Here is a 25929-nt window from a genome sequence, read left to right as displayed (position 1 = left end):
ATTTTTTGTCTTGATTAAAAAAAACTTGTATCGGTTTTAAAGGGGTACTCCGGCGCTAAGACATCTTATCCCCTATCCAAAGGATAGGGGATAAGATGCCTGATCTCAGGGGTCCCACCGCTGGGGACCCCCGTGATCTTGAACGCAGCACCCCGTTAGAATCAGTCCCCAGAGCACGTTCGCTGTCACGCCCCCTCACATAGACTTGCATTCAGGGGCGGAGCGTGACGTCACAATGCTCCGGCCCCCGTGATCGCCAGTAATCAGACCAGGAGCGAACGTGCTCCAGGGACTGATTCTAACGGGGTGCTGCGTGCAAGATCACGGGGGCCCCCGTGATCAGGCATCTTATCCCCTATCCTTTGGATAGGGGATAAGATGTCTTAGCACCGGAGAACCCCTTTAATCAATTTAATTGTACACATATGAAAATTAAAAAAACATAAAAACGGATAAGGTCTTTTAGAATAATACGAACTGAAAGGTGTGAAAACGTATCACCATATGTCTATTATACCCAATTTTAGACACATCTGATTAGATTCTTTAGCAAATGATTTGATACGATTTGCAACAATTGTGATGTGAATGCAGCCTTACAACACGGGTGTCGTGTTTAGTGCCAGTAGTGCTATTGCCCAGTACACGTAGGGTTGCCACTTTTCTTGCAAAAAAAATACCGGCCATGCTAATTTGCATAATTAGATATTCTTGACATCACAGGATACACATATGCGGGGCAAATTTTGTCCTATTCTGACCCCTATAACTTTTTTATTTCTCCTTATAAGAGTCTATATGAGGGCTAATTTTTTGCAGTTTTGTTTGATGTGACTTTTTGATCACTTTTTTTTTAATTAAATTCGGGTATTGCAGCATGCCCTGATACAGCATATGGCTCAGCAGCTGCCCCAAACAAAAACTACAACTCTCAGCATGTTGGACTATATAGTAGTATACAGTATAGGTCAGCGTTTCCCAACCAGGGGTGCCTCCAGCTGTTGCAAAACTACAACTCCCAGCATGCCCAGACAGCCTTTGGCTGTCCGGGCGTGCTGGGAGTTGTAGTTTTGCAACAGCTGGAGGCGCTCTGGTTGGAAAACACTGGTATAGAATATGGTGCAACATTCCGGGAGTTGGAGGATTGGTTGGATAAATACCGGCAGGGTGGCCAAAATACCAGCTGTGTCGGTAAAATACAGGCCAGGTGGCAACCCTAAGTACACGCAGGTACGCTATAGCGGTTTCCCTTTAAGGATGAGAAAGCTTGTTGCTCTGTATGTTAGGAAAGGTCTCCATTTCTACAGCAAGGTTGCTACTCAGTAAGGCTGCATTCACACCATGTTTTTGCAATACAGTTCCCGTATCAGGTTTCTGATGAAAAACAAATTCCTCAAAACCTGACTAAACTGTATCAAAACGTGTACAAATTTTAACCTTTAAAAACCGTATACTGTTTGAAAAATGATGGTCGGTTGCTTCTGTTTTTTAAGAAAAAAACGTATTTGTTTTTAACTTTTCACTCCATTGTGAATAAAGTTTCACTTGTTTGATTGAAATTCCAAGAAATAAACTGTGCAAAGTCAAAAACCGTATGCACATACGGTTCCCTGCGGTTCCCATTGACTCCCATGTTAAAAAAAACAAACGTATACGGTTTCAATACGTTTTTTCACCCGGACCAAAAACCGTGGTAGGCTATGGGAAAAAAAAAAGTGGACAAAACCGTACAAGACACAAAACGGATGCAACAGGATGCGTCGTTTGGCATACGCTTTTCAATGGAGAGTCAATGCATACGGTTTTCAATACGGTTCAAATTAAAAACGTATACGGGAACTGTATTGCAAAAATGTGGTGTGAATTCAGACTAAAGGACATGTCCGGTGCTCACTTTTCTTATTTTATCTGTTCCGGGCTGAAAAATAAAAGAAAACAAATTTTCTCTTACCTGCCTAGGCTCCCCCGGGGCTCCGGTACAGGTGTTCGGTCCCCGGGCTGTATTCTTCTTACTTTCTGTTAGCCCGGCACGTCACACGGAGCTTCAACCTATTACCAGCCGCAGCGATGTCCCACCTCGGCCAGCGATAGGCTGAAGCTCCGTGTGACGTGCCGGGCTAACGGGAAGTAAGAAGAATACAGCCCGGGGACAGAACGCCTGTACCGGAGCTCCGGGGGAGCGTATGCAGGTAAGAGAAAGCTTATTTTCTTTTATTTTGCAGCCCGGAACAGATAAAATAAGAAAAGTGAGCACCGGACATCTCCTTAAGGCTGGGTTCACATCAGGTTTTTGCAATACTGTTTTCAATCTGTTTTTCTGAAGAAAACCGTATGGTAGGGCTAGGCGGTATACCAGTTCATACCGAATACCGAAATTTTTGTGCTGCACGATATGAATTTTAACCCATACCACAATACCGGTTTGGCCCCTCCCCCACGGGAATTAATGAATCAGCCCAGCGCTGCGCTGTCCCAACATCGGGGACCGTTGGCTTTCCAGGCATGGTGGGAGTTGTAGTTTTTCAACATCTGGAGGTCCGCAGGTTGGAGACCACTGCTCTATACTGTGCGGTATCCCTATGCGCGGGCTGCAAAAAATAAACAAAATAAACTTTAACTCACCTCCCATTGGTCCGGTACCGGCCTCACTTGTTTCCCGGGGACGGGAACGTTGGACAGCCGTCAGCCTATCACCGGCCGCAGCGATGTTCCGCCTTGGCCGGTGATAGGCTGACGGCTGTACGATGTTCCCGTCCCCAGCGTAAGGCTGACGTAGGTGCGTTAAAGTTTATTTAGTTTACCTTTTGCAGCCCGGGCATAGAGATAATGCACCGGATACTGTTTTTAAAAGTGCATACAGTGCTGTCCGTTTTAATAAAAAATAAAAAAACATCCGTTTTTGAAAATGTTGTCCATTTTTAATGGGAGGGGTATTGGTGGGGACTTTAAGATGCAAATGCGCATGTGCAAAGTAAAAACCGTATACGGTTTCCCGTATAGAACCGTATACATGTGCGTTTCCCACGTCCATTTTAAAAAAAATGTATGCGGGTGCAGTACGGTTTTTAATTATTTGTCTATGTATACGGTTTTCAATACGGTTCCATACGTTTTCAATAATGAAAATGTATACGAGAAACATACTTGAAAAACGTGGTGTGAACTCACCCTTAGAAACGCATACAGAAACTGTATTTCAAAAATGTGGTGTGAATTCAGCCTAAGTTCAGTACCCGACACTATGGTAACTCCTTGGAAGTCCATGCCACTTAGTATTGAGCAGTGTTGTATGTAGTTCCAGTACTTGGTTCCCCTCCATAGTTACACAAAACGTATACGGAGCAGCACCTTGGACAGCAGGTCCTGGAAGAAGCTGAGGAACACCCACCCTGGTAAGTACATGAGGGTCACCAGGCCCATGAAGTTCAGAGGGTAATGGGAATAATCCCAGGAACAAGCGTTATATGTGCGGAGCCCCAAGCCCCAGCAGAACTCCCAGGTGTAGACGAAGAGGATGTAGACGGGCAGCCTCCTCCATGCCCCCCAGCCTCGGCCATAGCACAGGTGGAAGAAGAGCCTCTCCACTATGAGGCTGCAGCTCCCGTACATGAAGAACGACCACAGGGATGTGTGTCCGCTGAGCGGGGCCCCCGGCTTCTCCAGCAGGTTGAAGGCGGACGTGAAGAAGACTTCATCCATGAAGCCGTGCATGCCATAGAAGAGGAAGCGCAGGCTGAGCGGCAGCCGGTGCCCGGTAGTAGCCCCCAGTCCCGCCTGCCCCTCCCACCTCTGGTACTGCAGCCTCAGGAAGCTCCGGAGGAACACTTGGGAGTAGTAGATGGCCATGGCATACTGCAGCCCCAGCTCTGCCGCACTCAGCGCCCGCTCCTGGGGGGAGCACTGCAGCAGCGTCTTCCGGAGCAGGATCTGAAGGCCCACGAACACCGACGGGTAGAAGACAAAGTGGAACGCCAGGGCATTGTCGGGGAAGCTCTTCCTCTGCAGGTAGATCTTCTCCAGAGCCAGGTGGGCGAGGGCATGCAGCAGGCAGCGGTACGGGGACGAGAAGCCCAGCAGCTGGTAGTCGCGGCTGTGCAGAAAGCGCCGTATGCAGCTGCTCAGCACATCCAGGGTCAGGCCGTGCATGCCATAGAAATATAGCCTCATCCATACGGGCAGAGGCTGGCAGCTGTGCCCTGCAGGAGGCTTGATTCGGGCTCTGACCACCTGCCGCCTCCAGGCTCCCTGGTTCCTGCCCATACCGCCAGGTGTCACAGCCGCATAGTGATACCCTGGCTTCTAGTCCGAAGAGCGGGACCAAGGCAATGCATGCAGCGCCCCTCCTTGTGTGCACCATCTGTACTTGTCATCTGTACTGTACTAGGAAGCCAACACCCCCACCGGAGCCACCTCCAGCACAGAAGCCTTGTACCCTGCTTTGTTCTCTCAGTGTATGGGCACTGGCTGGTACCTGCCCTTTATTCCAGCTCGGATCACATTGCAGCTTACTTTACAGCAGTGTTTCCCAACCAGGGTGACTCCAGCTGTTGCAAAACTACAACTCCCAGCATGCCCGGACAGCCTTTGGCTGTCCGGGCATGCTGGGAGTTGTAGTTTGGCTACAGCTGGAGGCACCCTGGTTGGGAAACACTGCTTTACAGCATGGTCCACTGTGCTACAATTTCGGAAAATCCTATCTTCAGTAATACCTCACCAAAGGGCATTTTATACACAGCAATGTTATTAGTCTTTAGTATTTAACCCCTTAATGACCAAGCCCATTTTCACCTTAAGGACCAGGCCAATTTTATTTTTATTTTCGTTTTTTCCTCCTCGCCTTCTAAAATCCATAACTCTTTTATATTTCCATCTACAGACCCATACAAGGGCTTGTTTTTTGCGTGACCAATTGTACTCTGTAATGAAACCTCTCATTTTACCATAAAATGTACAGCGAACCCAAAAGAAACTTTTTTAGGGAGGAAATTTAAATGAAAACCACAATTTTACGCCTTTTGGAGGGTTTTGTTTTCACACTATACACTTTACGGTAAAAATTACGTGTTCTTTATTCTATGGGTCAATACGATTAAAATGATACCCATGGCTAGATACTTTTATATTTTTGTACAAAATCTAAAACTTTTTGTATAAAATCAGTAATCTAAAATCACCCTATTTTGACAACCTATAAAACTTTTTCATTTTTCCGTATATAGGGCGGTATGAGGCCTCATTTTTTGCGCCGTCATCTGTACTTTTTATCGATACCACATTTGCATATATAAAACTTTTAGATAATTTTTAATACATTTTTTTTAATAAAATGTGACAAAAAAGCTGCATCTTTGGACTTTTTAAATTTTTTACATTTACGCCATTCACCGTATGGGATCATTAACATTATATTTTGATAGTTCGGACATTTACGCACGCGCTGATACCAAATATGTTTATTTAAAAAAATTACGCTTTTTGGGGGTAAAATGGGAAAACCGGACAATTTTCATTTTTATTGGGGGAGGGGATTTTTCACTTTTTTTTTTACTTTTTATTTTTACATTTTTCAACTTTTATTTTACACTTTTTATGTCCCCATAGGGGACTATCTATAGCAATCCTTTGATTGCTAATACTGTGCAGTGCTTTGCATAGGACACAGCACTGATCAGTATTATCGGTGATCTTCTGCTCTGGTCTGCTCGATCGCAGACCAGAGCAGAAGACCCCAGGAGACGGCCGGAGCCAGGTGAGGGGACCTCCGGCCGCCATGCTGGATGATCGGATTGCCGCGGCAGCACTGCGGGTGATCCGATCATTCATTCAAAGTACCGCACTGCCACAGATGCCGTGATCTGTATTGATCACGGCATCTGAGGGGTTAATGGCGGACATCCGCGAGGGTCCCCGGCTGCTGCTAGCAGCCTGAACCTGTTGTGTATGACGCGAGCACCGTTCCGATGCTCGCGGTCATACACAGGACGTAAATGTACGTCCTGGTGCGAGAAGTCCCACCAAACCAGGACATACATTTACGTCCGTGGTCGTTAAGGGGTTAAAAGTTGGTCTGCTTATCTTTTACATTGTTGCTGTTCTGAACGATTCACATATGTACTTATCATAAGTAGTGATGAGCGGCATTGCCCATATTTGAATTGGCGATATTTTGCGAATATATAGATGAATATTCGTCCTATATTCGCATATGTGAACATTTGCGTATTCGATGAAGAAAACAGTGAGGGGGTGGGCATTTTTACTATTGGTTGCTAGGTTGATAACCTCTGTATTTGCATCATTCTAATTGGCCCCCAAGTGAAAAGGAGTAATATGCAAATATTCACATATGCGGGAAAAAAAGTGCAAAAAAAAATATTCGCAATATTCGCGAACTTGCGATATTTGCGATAAAAATTTGAAATGTGAATATTCGTGGCCAACACTAATCATAAGATATTCAAGACATGGACAACAAGTCATAGCACATAAAAGCCATATGTGAGCCATATATAACATAGTTCATAAGGTTAAAAAAGACCAGTGTCCATCAAGTTCAACCTATATCCCTATTGTGTCCTTACTGCGTTGATCCAGAGAAAGGCAAAAAAAAAAAAACCCTTATGAGGTTCCCCATACTAGGGGGAAAAAATCCTTCCTTACTCCAATATGGGATCAGAATGAATTCTTGGATCAATGTTCTGTCCCTATAAATCTATTATCCATAGCCTGTAATGGTATTACTCTTCAGAAATGCATCCAGGATACTTTTTAAATCTTTTACAGAGTTCACCATGAACATTTTCTCCTGAAGAGAGTTCCATAGTCTCACTGCTCTTACAGTAAAGAGCCCTTGTCTATACTGATGTAGAAACCTTTTCTCCAGTTGTAGAGCAGGGGTCCTCAAACTTTTTAAACTCGGGGGCCAGTTCACGGTCCCTCAGACCGTTGGAGGGCCGGACTATAGATTAAAAAAATATATATATGAACAAATTCCTATGCACACCTATATATCTTATTAGTGGACTATCCCTTTAAGTACGCAACACAGTTCCCCCCCCCCCCCACACACACATTAGGTAGGCAGCATAGTTCCCCCCACATTAGGTTGGCCGTGTAGATCCCCTCACATTAGGTTGTAGTTCCCCCACATTAGGTTGACAGCATAGTTCCCCCACATTAGGTTGGCAGTGTAGTTCCCCCACATTAGGCTGGCAGTATAGTCCCCTCCCGCACATTAGGTTGGCAGTATAGTTCCCCCCACATTAGGTTGGCAGTATAGATCCCCCCACATTAGGTTGTAGTTCCCCCACATTTAGTTGGCAATATAGTTCCCCCGCATTAGGTTGTAGTTCCCCCACATTAGGTTGGCAGTATAGTTCCCCCACATTAGATGCAGTATAGTTCCCCCACATTAGGTGCAGTATAGTTCCCCCACATTAGGTGCAGTATAGTTCTCCACATTAGGTGCAGTACAGTTCCCCACATTAGGTGCAGTACAGTTCCCCGCATTAGGTGCAGTACAGTTCCCCCACATTAGGTGCACTATAGTTCCCCCACATTAGGTGCACTATAGTTCCTCCACATTAGGTGCACTATAGTTCCCCCACATTAGGTGCAGGATAGTTCCCCCACATTAGGTGCAGTATAGTTCCCCCAAATTAGGTGCAGGATAGTTCCCCCACATTAGGTGCAGTATAGCTCCCCACATTAGGTGCAGTATAATTCCCCCACATTAGGTGCAGTATAGCTCCCCACATTAGGTGCAGTATAATTCCCCCACATTAGGTGCAATATAGCTCCCCACATTAGGTGCAGTATAGTTCCCCCACATTAGGTGCAGTATGTTCCCCCACAGATATACAGCCTCCAGCCATACAGTGTACTCTGTACTGCCCCACTTTAGTGCTCTAACCACCACTCCTCCGGTCCGGCCGTAGGTCTCAGGACCGGAGGAGCGGTGGTCGGAGCACCGAAGTTGACGTGCCGCTGGTAACACTTACCAATCTGGCCAGCGCACGTCCTGCTCGCTACTCCGCTCCTCCACGCTCCATTGCTATGGGCGCACGCACGGGACATCAGTGACGTCCCTGCGTGTGCTACCTCCCGGCAATCCCTGCGTTTTTAAAGTAAATGCGGGGCCGCCGAGAGCGCATCCCTGTGTCCCGAAAACATATTTCGGGACTCAGGGATGTCCTTAGGCAGCGGCGGCAGGCGGGCCGGATAAATTGTTCTGTGCAAAGAAAGAACATGTTCATTCTTTGCGCGGAAGTCCGTGAGCACTGCATAGCCGTCAATGGTGACGGCGCAGTGCCGCGCGGTCCTTCCGCCGCTGCCGGCTGCCAGTCTGAATCTCCGCTCGCTGAATTCAGTGAGCGGAGATTCCGTTCACACTCTGTAGTGTGAACATACCCTTACTAAACATACCTACAGAACATACAAGTGACTTTAGCGCTGATGGGACAGAATGATATTATTGACTTACAGGGGCGTCTTCGGAGTCAATCACAGGTGACATTTTCTCTGATTGGCGTTCACTTCCTTTTCTTTTCTATCCAGCCGAGACCATTGTGAGGACCGGGTCATGACTTGTCTCCAAAGAACTTGCCAAACATTCTAGGCTCCTTTATCCACCACAATGCTCACCTCTATACAAACTCCCCATGTGTATTGCCCTACACAGTAATATTGCCCGCTTTGTGCCCACATATATAGTTTTAGGACCCTATTTATAGTTTTATGCCCCCTCTGTGCCTCCATATATAGTTGTAAGCCCTTTGTGCCCCCATATATAGTTATAGGCCCTCTCTGCTCCCCGAATATACTTGTAGGCCACCTGTGCACCTTTATATAGTTTTAATCCCCATGTGTCCCCATATGTAGTTGTAGGCCCCCTGTGCCCCTACAGACATACTGCCTCCAGCCATATACAGTATATGACTGCAGGCAGTATGTCTGTGTACTACCTAGCATCGGTGCTCCGCCCACTGATCCTCCGGTCTGGGCCATCGGGCCATATCAGTAGATCCCTAGACGGGAGGAGCAGTGGTCAGAGCACTGAAGGTGGCATGCAGCTGCTTCATTATTACTGTCCCATCTGACTGTGCATCTTTCTGCTCCTTTTGGGTGCACGTGGGCACATCAGTGATGTTCCTGCGCTTTGCCTCCCGACAGCCCTTGCTGATTTAAAGTGGTTGCGGGCACTTTGAATCAGTGGACACAAAAATGTACCCCCCTGACGATGGCCATGTAAAGGGGCAATATGTTTTGTCCCCCTGTGGATGGCTGGGGGCTCTTCCCCCCCCCCCCACATTAAAGACGGCGGGCGCAGGCTGCTTGACATTTGTGACACTTGTCTTTACAAGGCCCCGAATGTTGCAAAACTACAATTCCCAGCATGCCCAGACAGTCAGGGATGCTGGGCAGTGTAGTTCTGCAACATCTGAAGGGCCAGATATGGCAGAACTACACAGAAACACTGAGCTAGAGTCTGTTTCCTAACTCAGTGATTCCAACCCGTGTGCCTCCAGCTGTTGCTAAACTACAACTCCCAGAATGCACTGACAGACCATACATGCTGGGAGTTGTAGTTTTGCAACAGCTGGAGGCACACGGGTTGGAATCAGTGAGCTAGAGTCTGTTTCCTAACTCAGTGGTTCCCCACCAGCGTGTCTACAGCTGTTGCCAAACTACAACTCCCAGCATGTACGGTCTGTCTTTGTGCATTCTGGGAGTTGTAGTCTTGCAACAGCTGAAGGTTTGGGGCGCCCCCCTCCCATGTGAATGTACAGGGTACATTCACATGGGCAGGGGTTTACAGTGAGTTTCCTTCTACAAGTTAGAAATGCAGCAAATTTTCTGCCGCAGCTCAAACTCCCAGCGGAAAATCCACTGTGAACCCAACCGTGTGAATGTACCCTAAAAACACTACACTACATTAAACTAACACAAAATGAAAAGTAAAACACTACATATACACATACTCTCACACAGTTAACCCCCCTTCCCCCAAATAAAAATGTACAGGCACCCACATAGTCCTGGCAGGCTGGGAGTTTTGCAACAGCTGGAGCCACCCTGTTTGGGAAACACTGCCATAGGGTTTAGGTGGAGAAAAGCCCCATCCTTTTATCCCTGTCCGCCCCTATTGCAAAATCCTAATTTTGGCCTCAAATATGCATGGCGCTCTCTCACTTCGGAGCCCTGTCGTATTTCAAGGCAACAGTTTAGGGCCACATATGGGGTATTACCGTACTCGAGAGAAATTGCATTACAAATTTTGGGGGTATTTTTCTCCTTTTACCCCTTATTAAAAGGTAAAGTTGGGGGCTACACCAGCATGTTAGTGTAAAAAATAAAATTTTTGACATTAACATTCTGGCGTTGCCCCATACTTTTCATTTTCACAAGAGGTAAAAGGAGAAAAAGACCCCTAAAATTTGTAACGAGTATGGAAATACCCCATACGTGGGCATAAAATGCTCTGCGGACACACAATATGGCTCCGGAGTGAGAGAGCGCCATGTACATTTGAGGCCTAAATTGGTGATTTGCACAGGGATAGCTGATAGTTACAGCAGTTCTGACATGAATGCAAAAAAAACACCCACGTGTGACCCCATTTGGAAATTACATCCATCACGGAATGTAACAAGGGGTATAGTGAGCCTTAACACCCCACAGGTCTTTGACGAATTTTCTTTAAAGTTGGACGTTAAAATTAAAATTAGTTTTCCCCCCCCCTGAAATGCTGGTGTTACCCCAAAGTTTTCATTTTCACAAGGGGTAATAGGAAAAAAGCCCCCCAAAATTTGTAACATTTCTTCTGAGTATGGAAATACCCCATATGTGGATGTAAAGTGCTCTGCGGGCGAACTGCAATGCTCAGAAGAGAAGGAGCGACATTGGGCTTTTGGAGAGAGAATTAGGCTGGAATTGAAGGCCATGTGCATTTACAAAGCCCCCATAGTGCCAGAACAGTGGACCTTGAGGGGTGTAGTTTCCAAAATAATATGCCATGTGTTTTTTTTTTTTTTGTTTTTTTTTTACTGTTCTGACATCATGGGGCTTCCTAAATGCGACATGCCCCCCAAAACCATTTCAGCAAAATTCGCTCTCCAAAATCCCATTGTCGCTCCTTCCCTTCTGAGCCCTCTAGTGCACCCACAGAGCACTTTACATCCAAATATGAGGTATTTCCTTACTGGAGAGAAAATGAATTACAAGCTTTGGGGGCCTTTTTACCTTTTACCCCTTGTAAAAATGAAAGCAATGGGGCTACAATAACATGTTAGTGTAAAAAATTTGAGATTTTGATTTTTCTTCAACATTTTGCTGCTATTCCTGTGAACCACCGAAAGGGTTAACATACTTTTTGAATGTCATTTTGAATACTTTGAGGGGTGCAGTTTTCATAATGGGGTCCATCATAGGGGATTTCCAACATAAAGACCCTCAAATTCACTTCTAAACTTAACTGGTCCCTGAAAAATTCAGATTTTTACATTTTTGTGAAAAATTGGAAAATTGCTGCTATACTTTGAAGCCTCTGATGTCTTCAAAAAGTAAAAACATGTCAACTTTATGATGCCAACATAAAGTTAACATATTGTATATGTGAATCAATATGTAATTTATTTGACATGTCCCTTTTCCTTTCAAGCAGAGAGCTTCAAAGTGAGAAAAATGCAAAATGTTCAAATTTTCCTGAAATTTTGCACCAAGAAATGATGCAAGTATCAATGAAAATTTACCACTAACATAAAGTAGAATATGTCACGAAAAAATAATCTCTGATTCAAATTTATAAGTAAAAGCATCCCAGAGTTATTAATGCATAAAGTGATAGAGGTCAGACTTGAAAAAAAATGCTCTCGTCTTTAGGGTCATAATGGGCTCCGTCCCCAAGGGCTAAGACATCTTATCCCCTATCCTTTGGATAGGGGATAAGATGCCTGATCGCGGGGGTACCCCCGCCCAGTGTCATGATGGGCTCCGTCCCCAAGGGCTAAGACATCCCCAAGGGCTAAGACATCTTATCCCATATCCAAAGAATAGGGGATAAGATGCCTGATCGCGGGGGTACCGCCGCTGGGCGGGACCCCAGCGATCAGGCATCTTATCCTCTAGCCTTTGGATAGGGGATAAGATGTCTTAGCGCCGGAGTACCCCTTTAAGCATGAAAAAGGCTCTATTGTTGAGCTGAAATGTTGCTGTTTGTAGATAGGTGAATGAATGTACCACTTTTTTCCACTACTGGATTCGTGAAGTGCTGCTTCTTCCTAAGATTACCCTTCAATTCTCTAGATACCATGATTAATAGCCTGTATACTATGAAGCATACAAGACAGCAAGACTTTTTCCATTGATAGTCTATACACAAGTGTGAAGTAGGCACTGCAGTACAAAATATCGGATCAGTTACTTAATTGTATCAATCTCCCACTCTGTGTGCTATGGAACAATGTATCTCATGCGAAGGGTGAACAAGTCCACTGAAGGTGTGGGTGCTAGTGTTCAATGAAAAAGACAGAAGTATCCAAATGTATCTTCAATAAATGCACTGAAGCGTTAGAAGAGAATGCTGCACTCACTCACCAAGTACGGTTAAAATCTTCTTTATTTCGGAGCTTTACACAAACGGTGACAGACTTCAATGTAAGCGGGGAGCACGAGAGACGCCGCTCTCAATGCAGGGGGCGTACACCAAACGACTAGTTTCGCGTCACTGGCGGACGCTTCTTCCGGTCAGAAACAGTAAATTGCTAGAACTTTTAAAGTAGCTGTGAATGAAAATGTTAAAAAGAAGCCATCAACGTGGAATATTAAGGACCCATCTTTATTCCAAGCAATTTAAAGTTATTGGTCTGTTTATATGTTTCAAGCCCTCAGGCTAGATTTGGACAAATGAAATGATGTCATTATGTGTCATTGCCTACTACGCAACTCTAAAGCATAACAGAATCAACTCCATCTTTACCAGATGGCAAGGTGAAGTAGTTATTAAACGGTTTTACTTATGCTTCTACTGTTCATATTTGAAGGTTTTATTCTGAGTTTTTGAGAAACTAAAAAAATAACAAGCATTTTCATCAAGTTACCGTAATTTTCGCCCTATAGGATGCATCGGCGTATAAGACGCACCCAATTTATAGGTGCAAAATCTAAAAATATAAAGATTTTGAACCCAAAAGTGGTCTCCAACCTGCGGACCTCCAGATGTTGCAAAACTACAACTCCCAGCATGCCCGGACAGCCAAGGGCTGTCCGGGCATGCTGGGAGTTGTAGTTTTGCAACATCTGGAGGTCCGCAGATTGAAAACCACTGTATAGGAGGTAATACTCAGGTGTCCCCGCTGCTCTGGACCCGTCACCGCTGCTCTGGATGTCGCTCCATCGCTGTTGCCGCGTCCCCGTCGCTCTGGAACGTCTCTGCTGCCGGCCGGGTATCCTCGCTCTCCGTCGCCGCCATCACGTCATTACGCATGCGACGACGTGATGATGAGGGAGGAGAGCGCCAGCCATACAGGGGATCCCTGAACGGAGAAGACACCGAGGAGGCAGGTAAGGTCCCTCCCGGTGTCCTGTAAGCACTAACCCGGCTATTCAGTTGGGCTGTTTGGGACCGCCGCGGTGATATCACGGCGCTCCCGAACAGCCCGACTGAACAGCCTGGTTAGTGTCACTTTCCCTTCAGACGCGGCGGTCAGCTTTGATTGCCGCGTCTGAAGGGTTAATACAGGGCATCACCGCGATCGGTGATGTCCTGTATTAGCCGCGGGTCCCGCCCGTTGATGGCCGCAGGGACCGCCGCAATAGGGGTGTATTCGCCGTATAAGACACACCGACTTTTTCCCCCCAGTTTTGGGGAAGAAAAAGTGCGTCTTATACGGCGAAAAATACGGTACATCTCAGTGGGTTCAATCATAACAGCATAACAGGAATATGAGGCCGTAATATGGTACATAGGGAAACAAATGGGGGAGATCTATCAAAACCTGTGTAGAGGGAGAGTGGTGCAGTTGCCCATAGCAACCAATCAAATTGCGTCTTTCATTTTTACCAAGGCCTCTTTAAAAATGAAAGAAGCGATCTGATTGGTTGCTATGGGCAACTGCACCACTCTCCCTCTGCACAGGTTTTGATAAATCTCCCCCATGTAGTTTGCTGCAAATGGTATAAAAACATAGTAAAAAATGTGGAGCATGCTGAAGGCTCTAGTGTGAATAAAACAATGTGCATTTGTACTCAAATACCACCCAAATAGGCAGCCATAGATTAGGTTATCTAGGTTTCCTTCTTCTGACTGTGGCATGCAGATAATGTTGTGCCGAACCACTAATACAACAAGCACATTTTTCTGCAGGTTTTTGGCAGCGATGAGGCTTTGTTTTGCATACCTGATCTGTCATCAAGCGGTTCTATTACAGATTTTTCTTTGTCATTTAACTATGTCTTCACTTCAACAGTTCAGCTTTCATTTTTGTTTACATTGATTTTATGGCCTTGTACTGCTATCTTCATTCAGATTTTTAAAGGACCTCATGTGGTTAAATTTAAGCCATAAAAAGGACCTGTAGTCAGTCACAAAATGAGTTTTTATATCACCTTGCAGACTCCGTTGCCCTGATTTTAAAGGTGTTTTTCTTTCTATGACAACCCACATCTCTACGCGATTCCCTAGATATAATAGATATTTTAGTATTTGGTTGATTATCTTTACTTTTCACTGAATAGTCAGATGGGTGGAAACTCCATTGTAAAAATGAGCTGGGAATGTTAGGCTCGAGGTAGGTGTGACTAGTAGGATGAGCTGACTTGAGTCATGTTGGGGGAAGGGGGAATTATGAAGCTTGTAATTACACCCTCAGCTGAGCATTCACGCCCTATTCACGACCTAGTAAAGTCATCCACATAGTAAATTCCATATGCCGTTGGAATCAGGGCACCTGAGGCTACAAGCAGTGGCGTTGCTAGGGTCGGTGTCACCCGGTGCGGTAGAAAATGGTGTCGCAATAAGAAGTATAAAGCCGAAATGCCCCTTTAAGAACACAGACAATTTTATTTTTGCTTTTTCCCATGTTTTCTGCACCACCAATTGTTCTTTAACAACATGTTACTATTAAATGTACGGTGCAACCCAAAAAAATTTTATTTTGAGGGAAAATGGAAGAAAACAGCAACTTTACAACTTTTGGAGGGTTTCATTTTCCCACTGTACACTTTACAGTAAAACTGCCATGTTCTCTTTATTCTGTGGGTCAATACGATTAAAATTATCCCCATATTAACGCATTTTCTATTTTTGTACAAATTTTAAAAAACAAACTTTTTAACCTGTTAAGGATGCAGGGCGTACCTGTACACCCTAAGCCCGGTCCCAGTGTTTAAAATGGGGTCACACCGTGACCCCGCATGACACCGGGTCGGTCCCGGCTGCTATTAATAGCCGGGACCCTCGGCTAACAGCGTGCGGCACCGATCGTGCCACGCGCTATTAACCCTTCAGACGCGGCGATCAAAGTTGACCGCCGCGTCTGAAAGTGAAAGTAAACGCTTCCCGGCAGATCAGTCGGGCTGATTGGGACATCGCAATAAAATCACGATGTTCCGATCAGCTAGGACGCGAGCGGAGATCCCCTTACCTTGCTCCATCGCGTCCGATCTGGGTTTGATTGCTCCAAGCCTGAGCAATCGAGCCCCTATCTCACCGATCCATGCAAAGCTATGGCTTTGCAGGGCTCAGCATAAGAGATCAGTGTGTGCAGTGTTGTAGGTCCCTATGGGAGCTATAGCACTGCAAAAAGAAGTGAAAAACAAAAAGTTAACAAAGGTCATTTAACCCCTTCCCTAATAAAAGTTTGAATCACCCCCCTTTTCCCATAAAAAACCTGTAAATAAAAATAAACATATGTGATATTGCCGCATGCGGAAATGTCCGAACTATAAAAATATATTGTTAATTAAATCGCACGGTCAATGGCGTATGCGCAAACAAATTCCAAAGTCCAAAATAACGTGTTTTTGGTCACTTTTTATATCATGAAAAAATGAATAAAAAGCGATCAAAAAGTCTGATCAATACAAAAATGGTACCAATAAAAACTTCAGAACACGGCGCAAAAAATGAGTCCTCATGCTGGCCTGTACGCAGAAAATAAAAAAAGTTATAGGGGTTAGAAGATGAGAATTTTTAACATATAAATTTTCCTGCATTTAGTTATGATTCTTTTCCGAAGTACGACAATATCCAACCTATATAAGTAGGGTATAATTTTAACCGCATGGACCTACAGAATAAAGATAAGGTTTTATTTTTACCGAAAAATGCACTGCGTAGAAACGGAAGCCCCCAAAAGTTACAAAATTACATTTTTTCTTCAATTTTGTCGCACAATGATTTTTTTTCCGTTTTGCCGTGGATTTTTGGGTAAAATGACTAATGTCACTGCAAAGTAAAATTGGTGGCGGAAAAAATAAGCCATAATATGGAATTTTAGGTGCAAAATTGAAAGTGTTCTTATTTTTAGAAGGTGATGAGGAAAAAATGAAAATGCAAAAACGGAAAAACCCTGCGTCCTTAAGGGGTTAAACAAAATGAACATGTTTTAAATCACTCTATTCTGACTCCTAACTCTCTCATTTCTCCATATATGGAGTGGTATGAGGGTCATTTTTTGCGCTGTGATCTGTAGATTTCATTGGTACCACTTTTGCTTAGGCTTGTTTCACACTAGCATATTACTCCGTTTAGCAAGTTCCGTCCTACAATCAGCTGTCACCGGCAGTAACCAAATCCTATACGTCCGTTAGAAAATCCCATTATAGTCTATGGGATTTTTCTAATATCCATTTTAATCCATTATAGTCCGTTATTGATAACGGACGTTATTTTGTGACGGAAGATAGTTCATGAACTATTTTCTTCCGTACTATCTTCCGTCATTAAATAACGTCCTTTATCAATAACGGACTATAATGGAATAAAACGGATATTAGAAAAATCCCATAGACTATAATGGGATTTTCTAATGGACGTATAGGATTTGGTTACTGCCGGTGACAGCTGATTGTAGGACGGAACCTGCTAAACGGAGTAATTTGCTAGTGTGAAACAAGCCTTACATATAACTTTTTGATCACTTATTTTTTTTATTTTCCTGAGATGTGATTTTGGACTTTTCTTTTTTTTCACATTTTGAAAAAACTTTGGCTTTTTATGTCCCCATAGGGGGATTAAGAGGATAATACATTTTCATCAGTGTTCTCCAAACTATGGACCTCCTGCTGTTGCAAAACTACAACTCCCAGCATGCCTGGAGAGCCAAAGAATTTTTAGGCATGCTGGATGTTGTAGTGTGGAAAAGAAGGAGGTCCATAGTTTGGAGACCACTGTAATATATTAAACTCTTGCAGTCTCCTTACATGTGTCACTCCCTCCATCAGGGACAGCTGTGAAGTGGGGGGTCTGCAGCCTGGAGAAGAGCAGCAGAGGTGATGAAGAGGAGGAGGGCACAGGACAAACAACACAGGCAGCCTCCTGGCTTTGATAGCCTTTGACCTCTCTAGGCTGCCATGCTGCTTCCACCCCTCCCCCTCCTCTTTGACTTGATACTCCATGCAGGAAGAAGTCTGGAGGTGCAGCATAGAAGTACATGTAAGTACTGTCACCTCCAGTCCATATCTAACTGTCTAGTGTCACTCACTGTGCAACTGTCGGGCCCCTGACTGCAGCTGCACAGTGTGCGACAGGTATGGGACAGATGCACAGGAGTCAGGGTGTCACCCCACCAGAGGGTGTCATCCAGCACGGTCCGCCCCCTCCGCCCCGCCATAGCAACGACACTGGCTACAAGGTAATATAAAAACTCAATTTGCTCTGACTACTGGTCCTCTTTGAGACTGTTGTCATATACTTTGGGGGAAATTTTATATATAAAAGCTGAGCTGTGATTGATTGATTTGGGCATCTAAGACAGTATGTATTTATTTATTAATGTATTTGTTTATTTATTTATATATTTAGTTAGTTATCTATCTATCATTATTAGTGTGTGAAAATTGCCACTGTAGTTTTTAATGCAGTTTTTTTTTTCTGCCAGAAATGTATCCAGCAGGAAGGGGACGTGTTTGCGCTTCCTTTATATTTTCTTCCTTTTTAAATTCACTCCTTTTTTGGTTCAGAAAACTGAAGGAAAAATGTCACAAAACCGATGATTAACACCAACCTTTTTTTTCCCACGGAAAATATTTCCACTCATTCAGCTATTTTCAGCTTTAAAAAACAGAGGAATAAATAGAATGATTTAGGATATATTTAGGTTCCATTTGTTTATCAACCATTCTGTTTAGTTTTTTATGCATCATAAGTACTCTTCAACTGTATGGAAACTGAGCTTAATGTGTACAGTTCAATATTTTCTTTCTAATTCCTTGTATCAGCTAGTCTTGTCCCTTCCAACTCCAGCATTTCAATTGATGGGGTTGAAGGATTTATGCTGACAAACCAGGACCTTAAAGCGTACCTGTCAAAAAAAAGTGATATGGTACTCCATACCTAATCCTGATCATGTACATATATTTTTTTATGTGTCTAGGACCTATATATCCAGAGCAATGAGCATTTATCTGCTGCTTAGTTACTTTTTCATCTTGCTGGCTGAAGGGGGCCTGTCTGTCTGTCTCCTGGGCAGTCTGCCAATCACTCCACTCTACTCTGTAACCCTTTCCTCTCTAATTTAATGCTGTACATGTTATGCAGAGGAAGATGCTTGGAGCTTGCCTGCAGTATTCCTAAGACATTATGGTGAATTAACAACAGGATAAAAAAAAAAAAAACACTATAAATATAAGAATAGATCTTTATAAAATTAGTGCAAGGATTTTATAGATAAAAGTACAGCATTTTTATGATTTCCTAGTAAAATATGTTTTCCTAGTAAAGTTGGATGCTAATCAACATAGCTGTCACTATGTGTGTCATTCAGCTTTCACAGACTCCTGAATGTCTGATCAGCTTCTTTGTCATTTAGGAGTCAGAGAAAGCTTTGACTAGTTCAGCATGCTGGGAGTTGTAGTTTTGTAACAACTGAATGTGCAGTCTTTATGAAGCACTGTGTTAGAGCAATGTTGCCGCCAGCTGTTGCAAAACTACAACTCCCAGCATGCCCACATCCTTTGTCTGTAGTTTTGCATGAGATGGAGGCACACAGCTGGAAAATACACAGCTCTAAAACAGAGTTTTACAAAGATTGTACTCCCAGGTGTTGAAAAACTATAACTCCCAGCATGCCCGCACAATCTTTAGCTGTCTTGGCATTCTGGGAGTTGCAACAGATATGGCACGCAGTTCTAATACAGAGTTTTACAAACTTTGTGCCACCAGCTGTTGCAAAATTACAACTCCCATCATGCTTTCATTACCTGTGGCTGTCCCTGCATGCTGGTAGTTGTAGCTGTGCAACAACTGGAGTTGCAGTGGGAATCACTGTGTTACAGCAGTGTTGCCTCTAGCTGTTGCAAAACTACAACATCCAGCATGCCCACACAAAGTTTTGCTGTCCTGCCATTGTGGGAGTTGTAGTTTTGAAACAGAACCTAAGTTTCCCTACAGTAGGTAGAGTAGGTTAGCCTAATACTGTAGGGCCAGTGTAGTGGTTTCCTGGCTCCCTCTCTATGTTTACAGTGCAGGATTACTCAGCACTGCCTGTGTGTGTGCTCTCCCTGTTCTCGTTCACAGGCAGTATGTGCCCGCTCATACCCTGTAGCTCATACAGCGGCGATCTCCTATACTGGATACCGGCACGCTTTACGGCCGGTATCCAGTATGTTGCAAAATCCAGACCAGTCTGTCTGGTTAAAGACAGACGACCTCTAGTGTCGCCTATTTTCAGTTTTAATTTCTGGCGAAAATAGACATTTTTTAAAAATAGATTTATATTGTAAAAAGGCATATTATGATTAGCTCTATAACATATAAAAAGTTTTTCACAATGACAGTGCCTCTTAAAGGTTATCCAGACTGACCAGACATGATCATTGACACCGGGCAAAGAATGGACAATCTTCCTGGGAACCCTCTAAGAATGTTGAGAGAACGTGCTTTCCTAAAAGATCTCTTGCGGATGATAATATCTTTCCTTAATGAAATGTGTAGGGGTATCCTAAATAAATGTACCAAGGGATTTCATGTAATAGTGCCATACATATTTCTATCTAGACTAAAATATTCATAAAGTAAAGGTCGCCTTTATGGGAGAGCATTTATGTGTTTTAAATGAAGAGAGGGGAGTAAGACTCTTCTGGTGTTGTCTTATCCACCGAGTGTAAAAAGATCAGACAGTTGATAACCAACATGCCTGATCCTTCTCTACCCTGATATCTGTTGTTGAAGTTTAAGTCAGGAGGCCCCCCATACTCAATAGACATTCAGCTGGTCCTGCCAAAGCAATGAGTGCACAGTCTGTATAACAGTGTTTAAAGGGGTACTCCGGTGCTTACACATCTTATCCCCTATCCAAAGGATAGGGGATAAGATGCCTGATTGCGGGAGTCCCGCAGCTGGGGACCCCCCCCCCCGCCGTGATCATGCACGCGGCACCCCGTTTATAATCAGTCCCTGGAGCGTGTTCGCTCCGGGTGTGATTAAGGTCGACCACAGGGCCGGCGGCGTGTGACGTCACGCCCCCGCCCCGTGTGACGTCATGCTCCGCCCCTCAATGCAAGCCTACGGGAGGGGGCGTGATAGCTATCACGCCCCCTCCCGTAGGCTTGCATTGAGGGGCGGAGCGTGACATTACACGGGGGCGTAATGTCACACGCCGCCGGCTCTGCGGTGGACCTCAATCAGACCCGGAGCGAACACGCTCCGGGGACTGATTACAAACGGGGTTCCGCGTGCATGATCGTGGGCGTCCCCAGCTGCGGGACTCCCGCGATCAGGCATCTTATCCCCTATCCTTTGGATAGGGGATAAGATGTGTAAGCACCGGAGTACCCCTTTAATGTTGTGTCCCCTCAGAACAACAACACATAGCCTTTAATGTCTAAACCTTGGCAATAAAAAGTAAGTACACACCCAAGGGGAAATGTACAAATTGTACCCAATTAGCCATTTTCCCTCCCTGGTGTCATGTGACATGTTAAGGTTACAAGGTCTCAGATGTGAATGGAGAACCGGTGTCTTAAATTTGGTGTTAAAATTGCTCTCACACTCTCTTATACTGGTCACTGTAAAAAAAAAATCATTAAGATGGCCTAGGCTATAAGAGCGTTGCCGCGACTCTGAAACTGAGTTGCAGCACGGTGGGCAAGACCATACAGCGGTTTCACAGGACAGGTTCCACACAGACCAGGCCTCGCCATTGTCAACCAAAGAAATTGAGTGTACATGCTCAACTTCATATCCAGAGGTTGTCTTTGGTAAATAGACATATGGGTTCTGCCAGCATTGTTGTAGTGGTTGAAAGGGTGAGGGGTCAGCCTGTCAGTGTCCAGACCATATGCCACACACTGCATCAAATTGGTCTGCATGGCTGTCATCCCAGAAGAAGCCTCCTCTAAAGATGATGCACAAGAAAGCCTGCAAACAGTTTGCTGAAGACAAGCAGACTAAGGACATGGATTACTGGAACCATGTCCTGTGATCTGATGATAGCAAAATAAACTTATTGGGTTCAGATAGTGTCAAGCGTGTGTGATGGCAACCAGGTGAGGAGTACAAAGACAAGTGTGTCTGGCTGTGGAGTGCCACTGGCACTGGGGAGCTACAGTTCATTGAGGAAACCATGAAGGGCCAACATATACTGTAACATGCTGAAGTAGAGCGTGATCCTCTCCCTCTGGAGACATGGCACTATTCCAACATAATAATGACCCAAACACAACTCCAAGATGACCCACTGTCTTGTAAAAGGAGATGATGGTTAAGGTCATGGACTGGCCAGAACTCTATTGAGCATCTGTGGGGCATCCTTAAACAGATGGTGGGGGAGCACAAAGTCTCTAATATATACCAGTTCTGTGATGTCGTCATGGAGGAGTGAAGGAGGATTCAGGTGGCAACATGTGAAGCTCTGGTGAACTCCATACCTAAGAGGCTTAAATGGGCACTGTCAGATACAATACCTTTTCATATGTTATAAAGCATGCAAAAAACAATATGTTTTACGATTGCTTTCATTGTATTTCATACTGAAAAAGTCAGTCAAAAAAGTTGCCATTAGGGGTCCCCCTGCCTTCTGGGACACATTCCAGTCCTGCAGTGTCCTGTGGTGTCCAGAGCTGCTGTGCTTGCTCCCGGCCCTCTGTCAGAGCAGAGTGAGGGAGAAGGGGGAGGTGTCATCGCAGTGAGGAGATGAGAGGGACACGCCCCAAATCTTACTGAGCAATGATGGCAAGTAAATAAAGGTAATTCTGAGAGAAATATAGGTTGTAGACACATAAAAAAATAGATGTACATGATCAGGATGAGGTACTGAGCAACATATAACAGTTTAAGGCAGTAGTGGAAAAATAATGGTGGCCACACAAAATATTGACACTTTGACCAAATTTGGACATTTCCATAGGGTTATACTCACTTTTCCAATTTTTACACATGAGGCTCTTTCATACTATAGAATTTCACCCGTTATAAACACCCGTTTGAAAAGCCATTTTAAATGTGCGTTAAACAACCCCATTTTTTTAAAACTGTAAATATTTATTAAAGATTTTCGTAATTTACAACACAACAATATATAGAAACATCTCGAAGGCTGAGTACAAAATTTCCAGTCACAGGAAAGTAAACAGGTCACAGCGTTACAAACAACCATGAGCAAAAAGTCAAGAACCGTGTTGACAAGTGCCAATCAGGTCAAATAAGGAGCTTGGGAGAAGGGAAACAAAAGATCAACATAAGTAGTGAAAGAGTCGCCAGAGAAAAGGAGGGGGGGAAGACAGGGGAAAGAACACAAGGAAAAGACTTGGGAAAACACTCAACATGAAGGAAGGGGAAAGAAGGGAGGAGAGGGAAAAAGGGAGAAAGGTGAGAGGAACAAAGAATGGAAAAAGAGAGAGAAGGAATCTGAGGAAAAGAGAAAAGAGCAGGTCAAGGAGGATCCCCATCAATAAACCTGTCCCACGGATCCCAGATGGACAGAAAGTGTGATAAGGTGTTGTTCAGTGAGGCTGTGAGAGATTCCAATGAGCGAATCTCCCGGACCCTGGCAATAAGTTCATCCTCTGAGGGAGGCAGGATTTTCTTCCAGTGCTTAGCTATAATAGTCTTAGCGGCATACAATAATAATACAATATGTAAAAATAATTTAAAAGGCTTTCTAGCCAGCAGCCTAGAGGATAAATGGAGAAGGAAACAACCCCATTTAAGTCTATGGTGTTTTTATATTACACGTTATGACCCGTTATAGCCCGTCATGACTAACGGACGTTATTTGTGATGGGAGAAATAATGTGACGTGCACAAATTTTTTGCCCGTCACAAGAAACGTGTAAATTAACGTCTGTTATTTATAAAATTGAAGTCTATGGCTGACATATGTTAGGAAATACACCCATTTATGCCCGTTATAATAACGTCCTTAGTTTTACTGAGCATGCTCAGAAGAGGTGACATCAGCAGACTCTTGCAGTGCTGAGGGACTACTACTACTCCCATCATGGAACATACTTGTTTCCATGATGGGAGTAGTAATTCACTAGCTGCGGGAGTCTGCAGACAGCTGGGGAGGCTACATTAATGTTTGTACTACTACCTCCATCATGGAACAGTCTGTTCCATGATGGGGGTTGTAGTACAGGGGCTGAGGGATTGATCACACCAGGTTTCACTTCTGAGACCTGATGCGATCTGAAGTTATTAAGCAAGGGCGTGGGCGGCATGCTCTGCAACCCTGCGATGTATCAGTGTGTTTTAACTTTCACTTTTGAATCCCCGCGGGGAGCCCTGAATGGCCAGTACTGAGGAGTCAATCAGGGCTCTCAGCGGGAGATTTAAAAATGAACATTGTGAGTAGCAGGGGGACCATATATATATATTAAAAGCAAGATATATAGCCTATATATCTAGCCCCCCAGCAGCGCATTAGATATGACACCCCCGCTGGCACATTAATAAATATATACCCCCCGCCTGCGCATTAAATATATACACCCGCAGCGCATGTATAATGTAGCCTACCAGCGCTTCTATATACCTATGCCACAGCAGGCTATATGTGAAAAGCATTCTAGCAGCAGCATCGGCTGCCCGATGCTGCTGATAGAAATACTTTTCATACATAGCGCAGTGCCGTCATATGTATATAGAAGCACTGTGGGGGCAGATAACGCTATATGTCTGCCCCTCCAGTGCTTCTATTTAAATATACCACTGCAGTGCTACTAATGGAAAGTATTTCTATTAGAAGCGCATAGTGCCAGCAGCCGTCTCCTGGCACTATGCGCTCCTTATAGAAATACTTTTCATTCATAGTGCTGCAGTGGTATATGTATATAGAAGCGCTGGGGTGCAGACATATAGCGTTATCTGCCCCCCACAGCACTTCTATATGCATATACCCCTGCAGCGCTATTAATGAAAAGTATTTCCATAAGGAGCGCATAGTTTCAGGAGCTGTCTGCCGGCACTATGCACTGCTAATAGAAATACTTTTCATTAATAGCGCTACAGGGATATATGTATATAGAAGCACTGGGGGGGCAGACATATAGCGTTATCTGCCCCCCCCCACAGCGCTTCTATATACATATGCCGCTGCAGCGCTATGTATGTAAAGTATTTCTATCAGCAGCATTGGGCGGCCGATGCTGCTGCTAGAATACTTTTCACATATAGCGCTGCAGCGGCATAGGTATATAGAAGCGCTGCAGTGACATAGGTATATAGAAGCGCTGCGAGGCTACATTATGCATGCGCTGCGGGGGGTATATATTTATTAATGCGCCGGCGGGGGGCTAGATATATAGGCTATATGTCTTCCCCCCCCTGCAGCGCTATATATCTTGCCCCCACAGTGCTATTTGGCCCCTGCTACTCCCAATGTTCATTTTTAAATCTCCCTCTAAGAGCCCTGATTGGCTCCTCGGTACTGGCCATTCAGGGCTCCCTGCGGGGGATTAAAAAATTTAAGTTAAACTATACTGATACAATGCAGGGTTGCGGAGCATGCCGCCCGCTCCCCTGCTTAATAACTTCAGATCGCATCGGGTCTCAGAAGTGAGACCCGGTGCGATCAATCCCTCAGCCCCTGTACTACAACCCTAATCATGGAACAGACTCTGTTCCATGATGGGGGTAGTAGTACAAACACTAATGTAGCCTCCCCAGCTGTCTGCAGACTCGCGCAGCCAGAGAATTACTACTCCCATCATGGAAACAAGTCTGTTCCATGATGGGAGTAGTAGTAGTCCCGGCTGTGGGAGTCTGTAGGCAGAGGTGTTATGGCCATACATGAGGGATAACGGGTCTTCACTGATGAATATTTATTCAGCCGTTAGCACCCGTTATTTCATCCCTTATTAAATGTCCATTTTTTACCACATAGCCTGAATGGTGGTGTGGTGATTTATTTTGAGGGGACACAACATTAAACACTGTTATACAGGCTGTGCACTCATTACTTTACATTGTAGCAGAGTGTAATTTCTTCAGTGTTGTCACATGAATAAATAGAATATTATATTTACAAAAATGGAGGGATGTACTCAGTTATGTTAGATACTGTGTATTAATTTAGCAAATCTGGCTATCTGTTTTGTGTCTCCTTAGCATTTTGTTTCATTATGTGTGAATTTTCACAGGTATGTATGTTTTATGAAGAAATATATATTAAACTACAGTATTGTCTTCTATATACAATTGCACTGCATGAGCTGATTTCGGATTTTGTACTTTTAAGGACAGCGACAACCAGTGTGCGGTTTGTTTCT

The 25929-nt window shown here is 44.4% G+C and overlaps 1 protein-coding gene and 1 long non-coding RNA gene across 3 annotated transcripts in view; both read right to left on the bottom strand.

Annotated features, from left to right (window-relative positions):
* Positions 1–2731: 2731 nt before the first annotated feature.
* TMEM229A (transmembrane protein 229A) lies at positions 2732–4327 on the bottom strand. The gene has a single exon (XM_056573775.1). The coding sequence runs from the start codon at positions 4258–4260 to the stop codon at positions 3322–3324; it is 939 nt and encodes a 312-aa protein (XP_056429750.1). The 5' UTR covers positions 4261–4327; the 3' UTR covers positions 2732–3321.
* Positions 4328–12303: 7976 nt separating this feature from the next.
* LOC130369065 (uncharacterized) overlaps positions 12304–25929 on the bottom strand; it is a 49952-nt gene continuing 36326 nt past the window's right edge. For both annotated transcript variants that reach the window (XR_008892657.1, XR_008892659.1), the window contains one exon: positions 12304–12779. This is a non-coding gene — a long non-coding RNA (uncharacterized LOC130369065). The remainder of the gene's footprint in view (positions 12780–25929) is intronic.

Source organism: Hyla sarda, chromosome 4 (assembly GCF_029499605.1).
Source record: "Hyla sarda isolate aHylSar1 chromosome 4, aHylSar1.hap1, whole genome shotgun sequence".
NCBI classification, from domain to species: domain Eukaryota; kingdom Metazoa; phylum Chordata; class Amphibia; order Anura; family Hylidae; genus Hyla; species Hyla sarda.
Note: the sequence above shows the minus strand (reverse complement) of the source record. Positions and strands in the feature narration are given on the sequence as shown.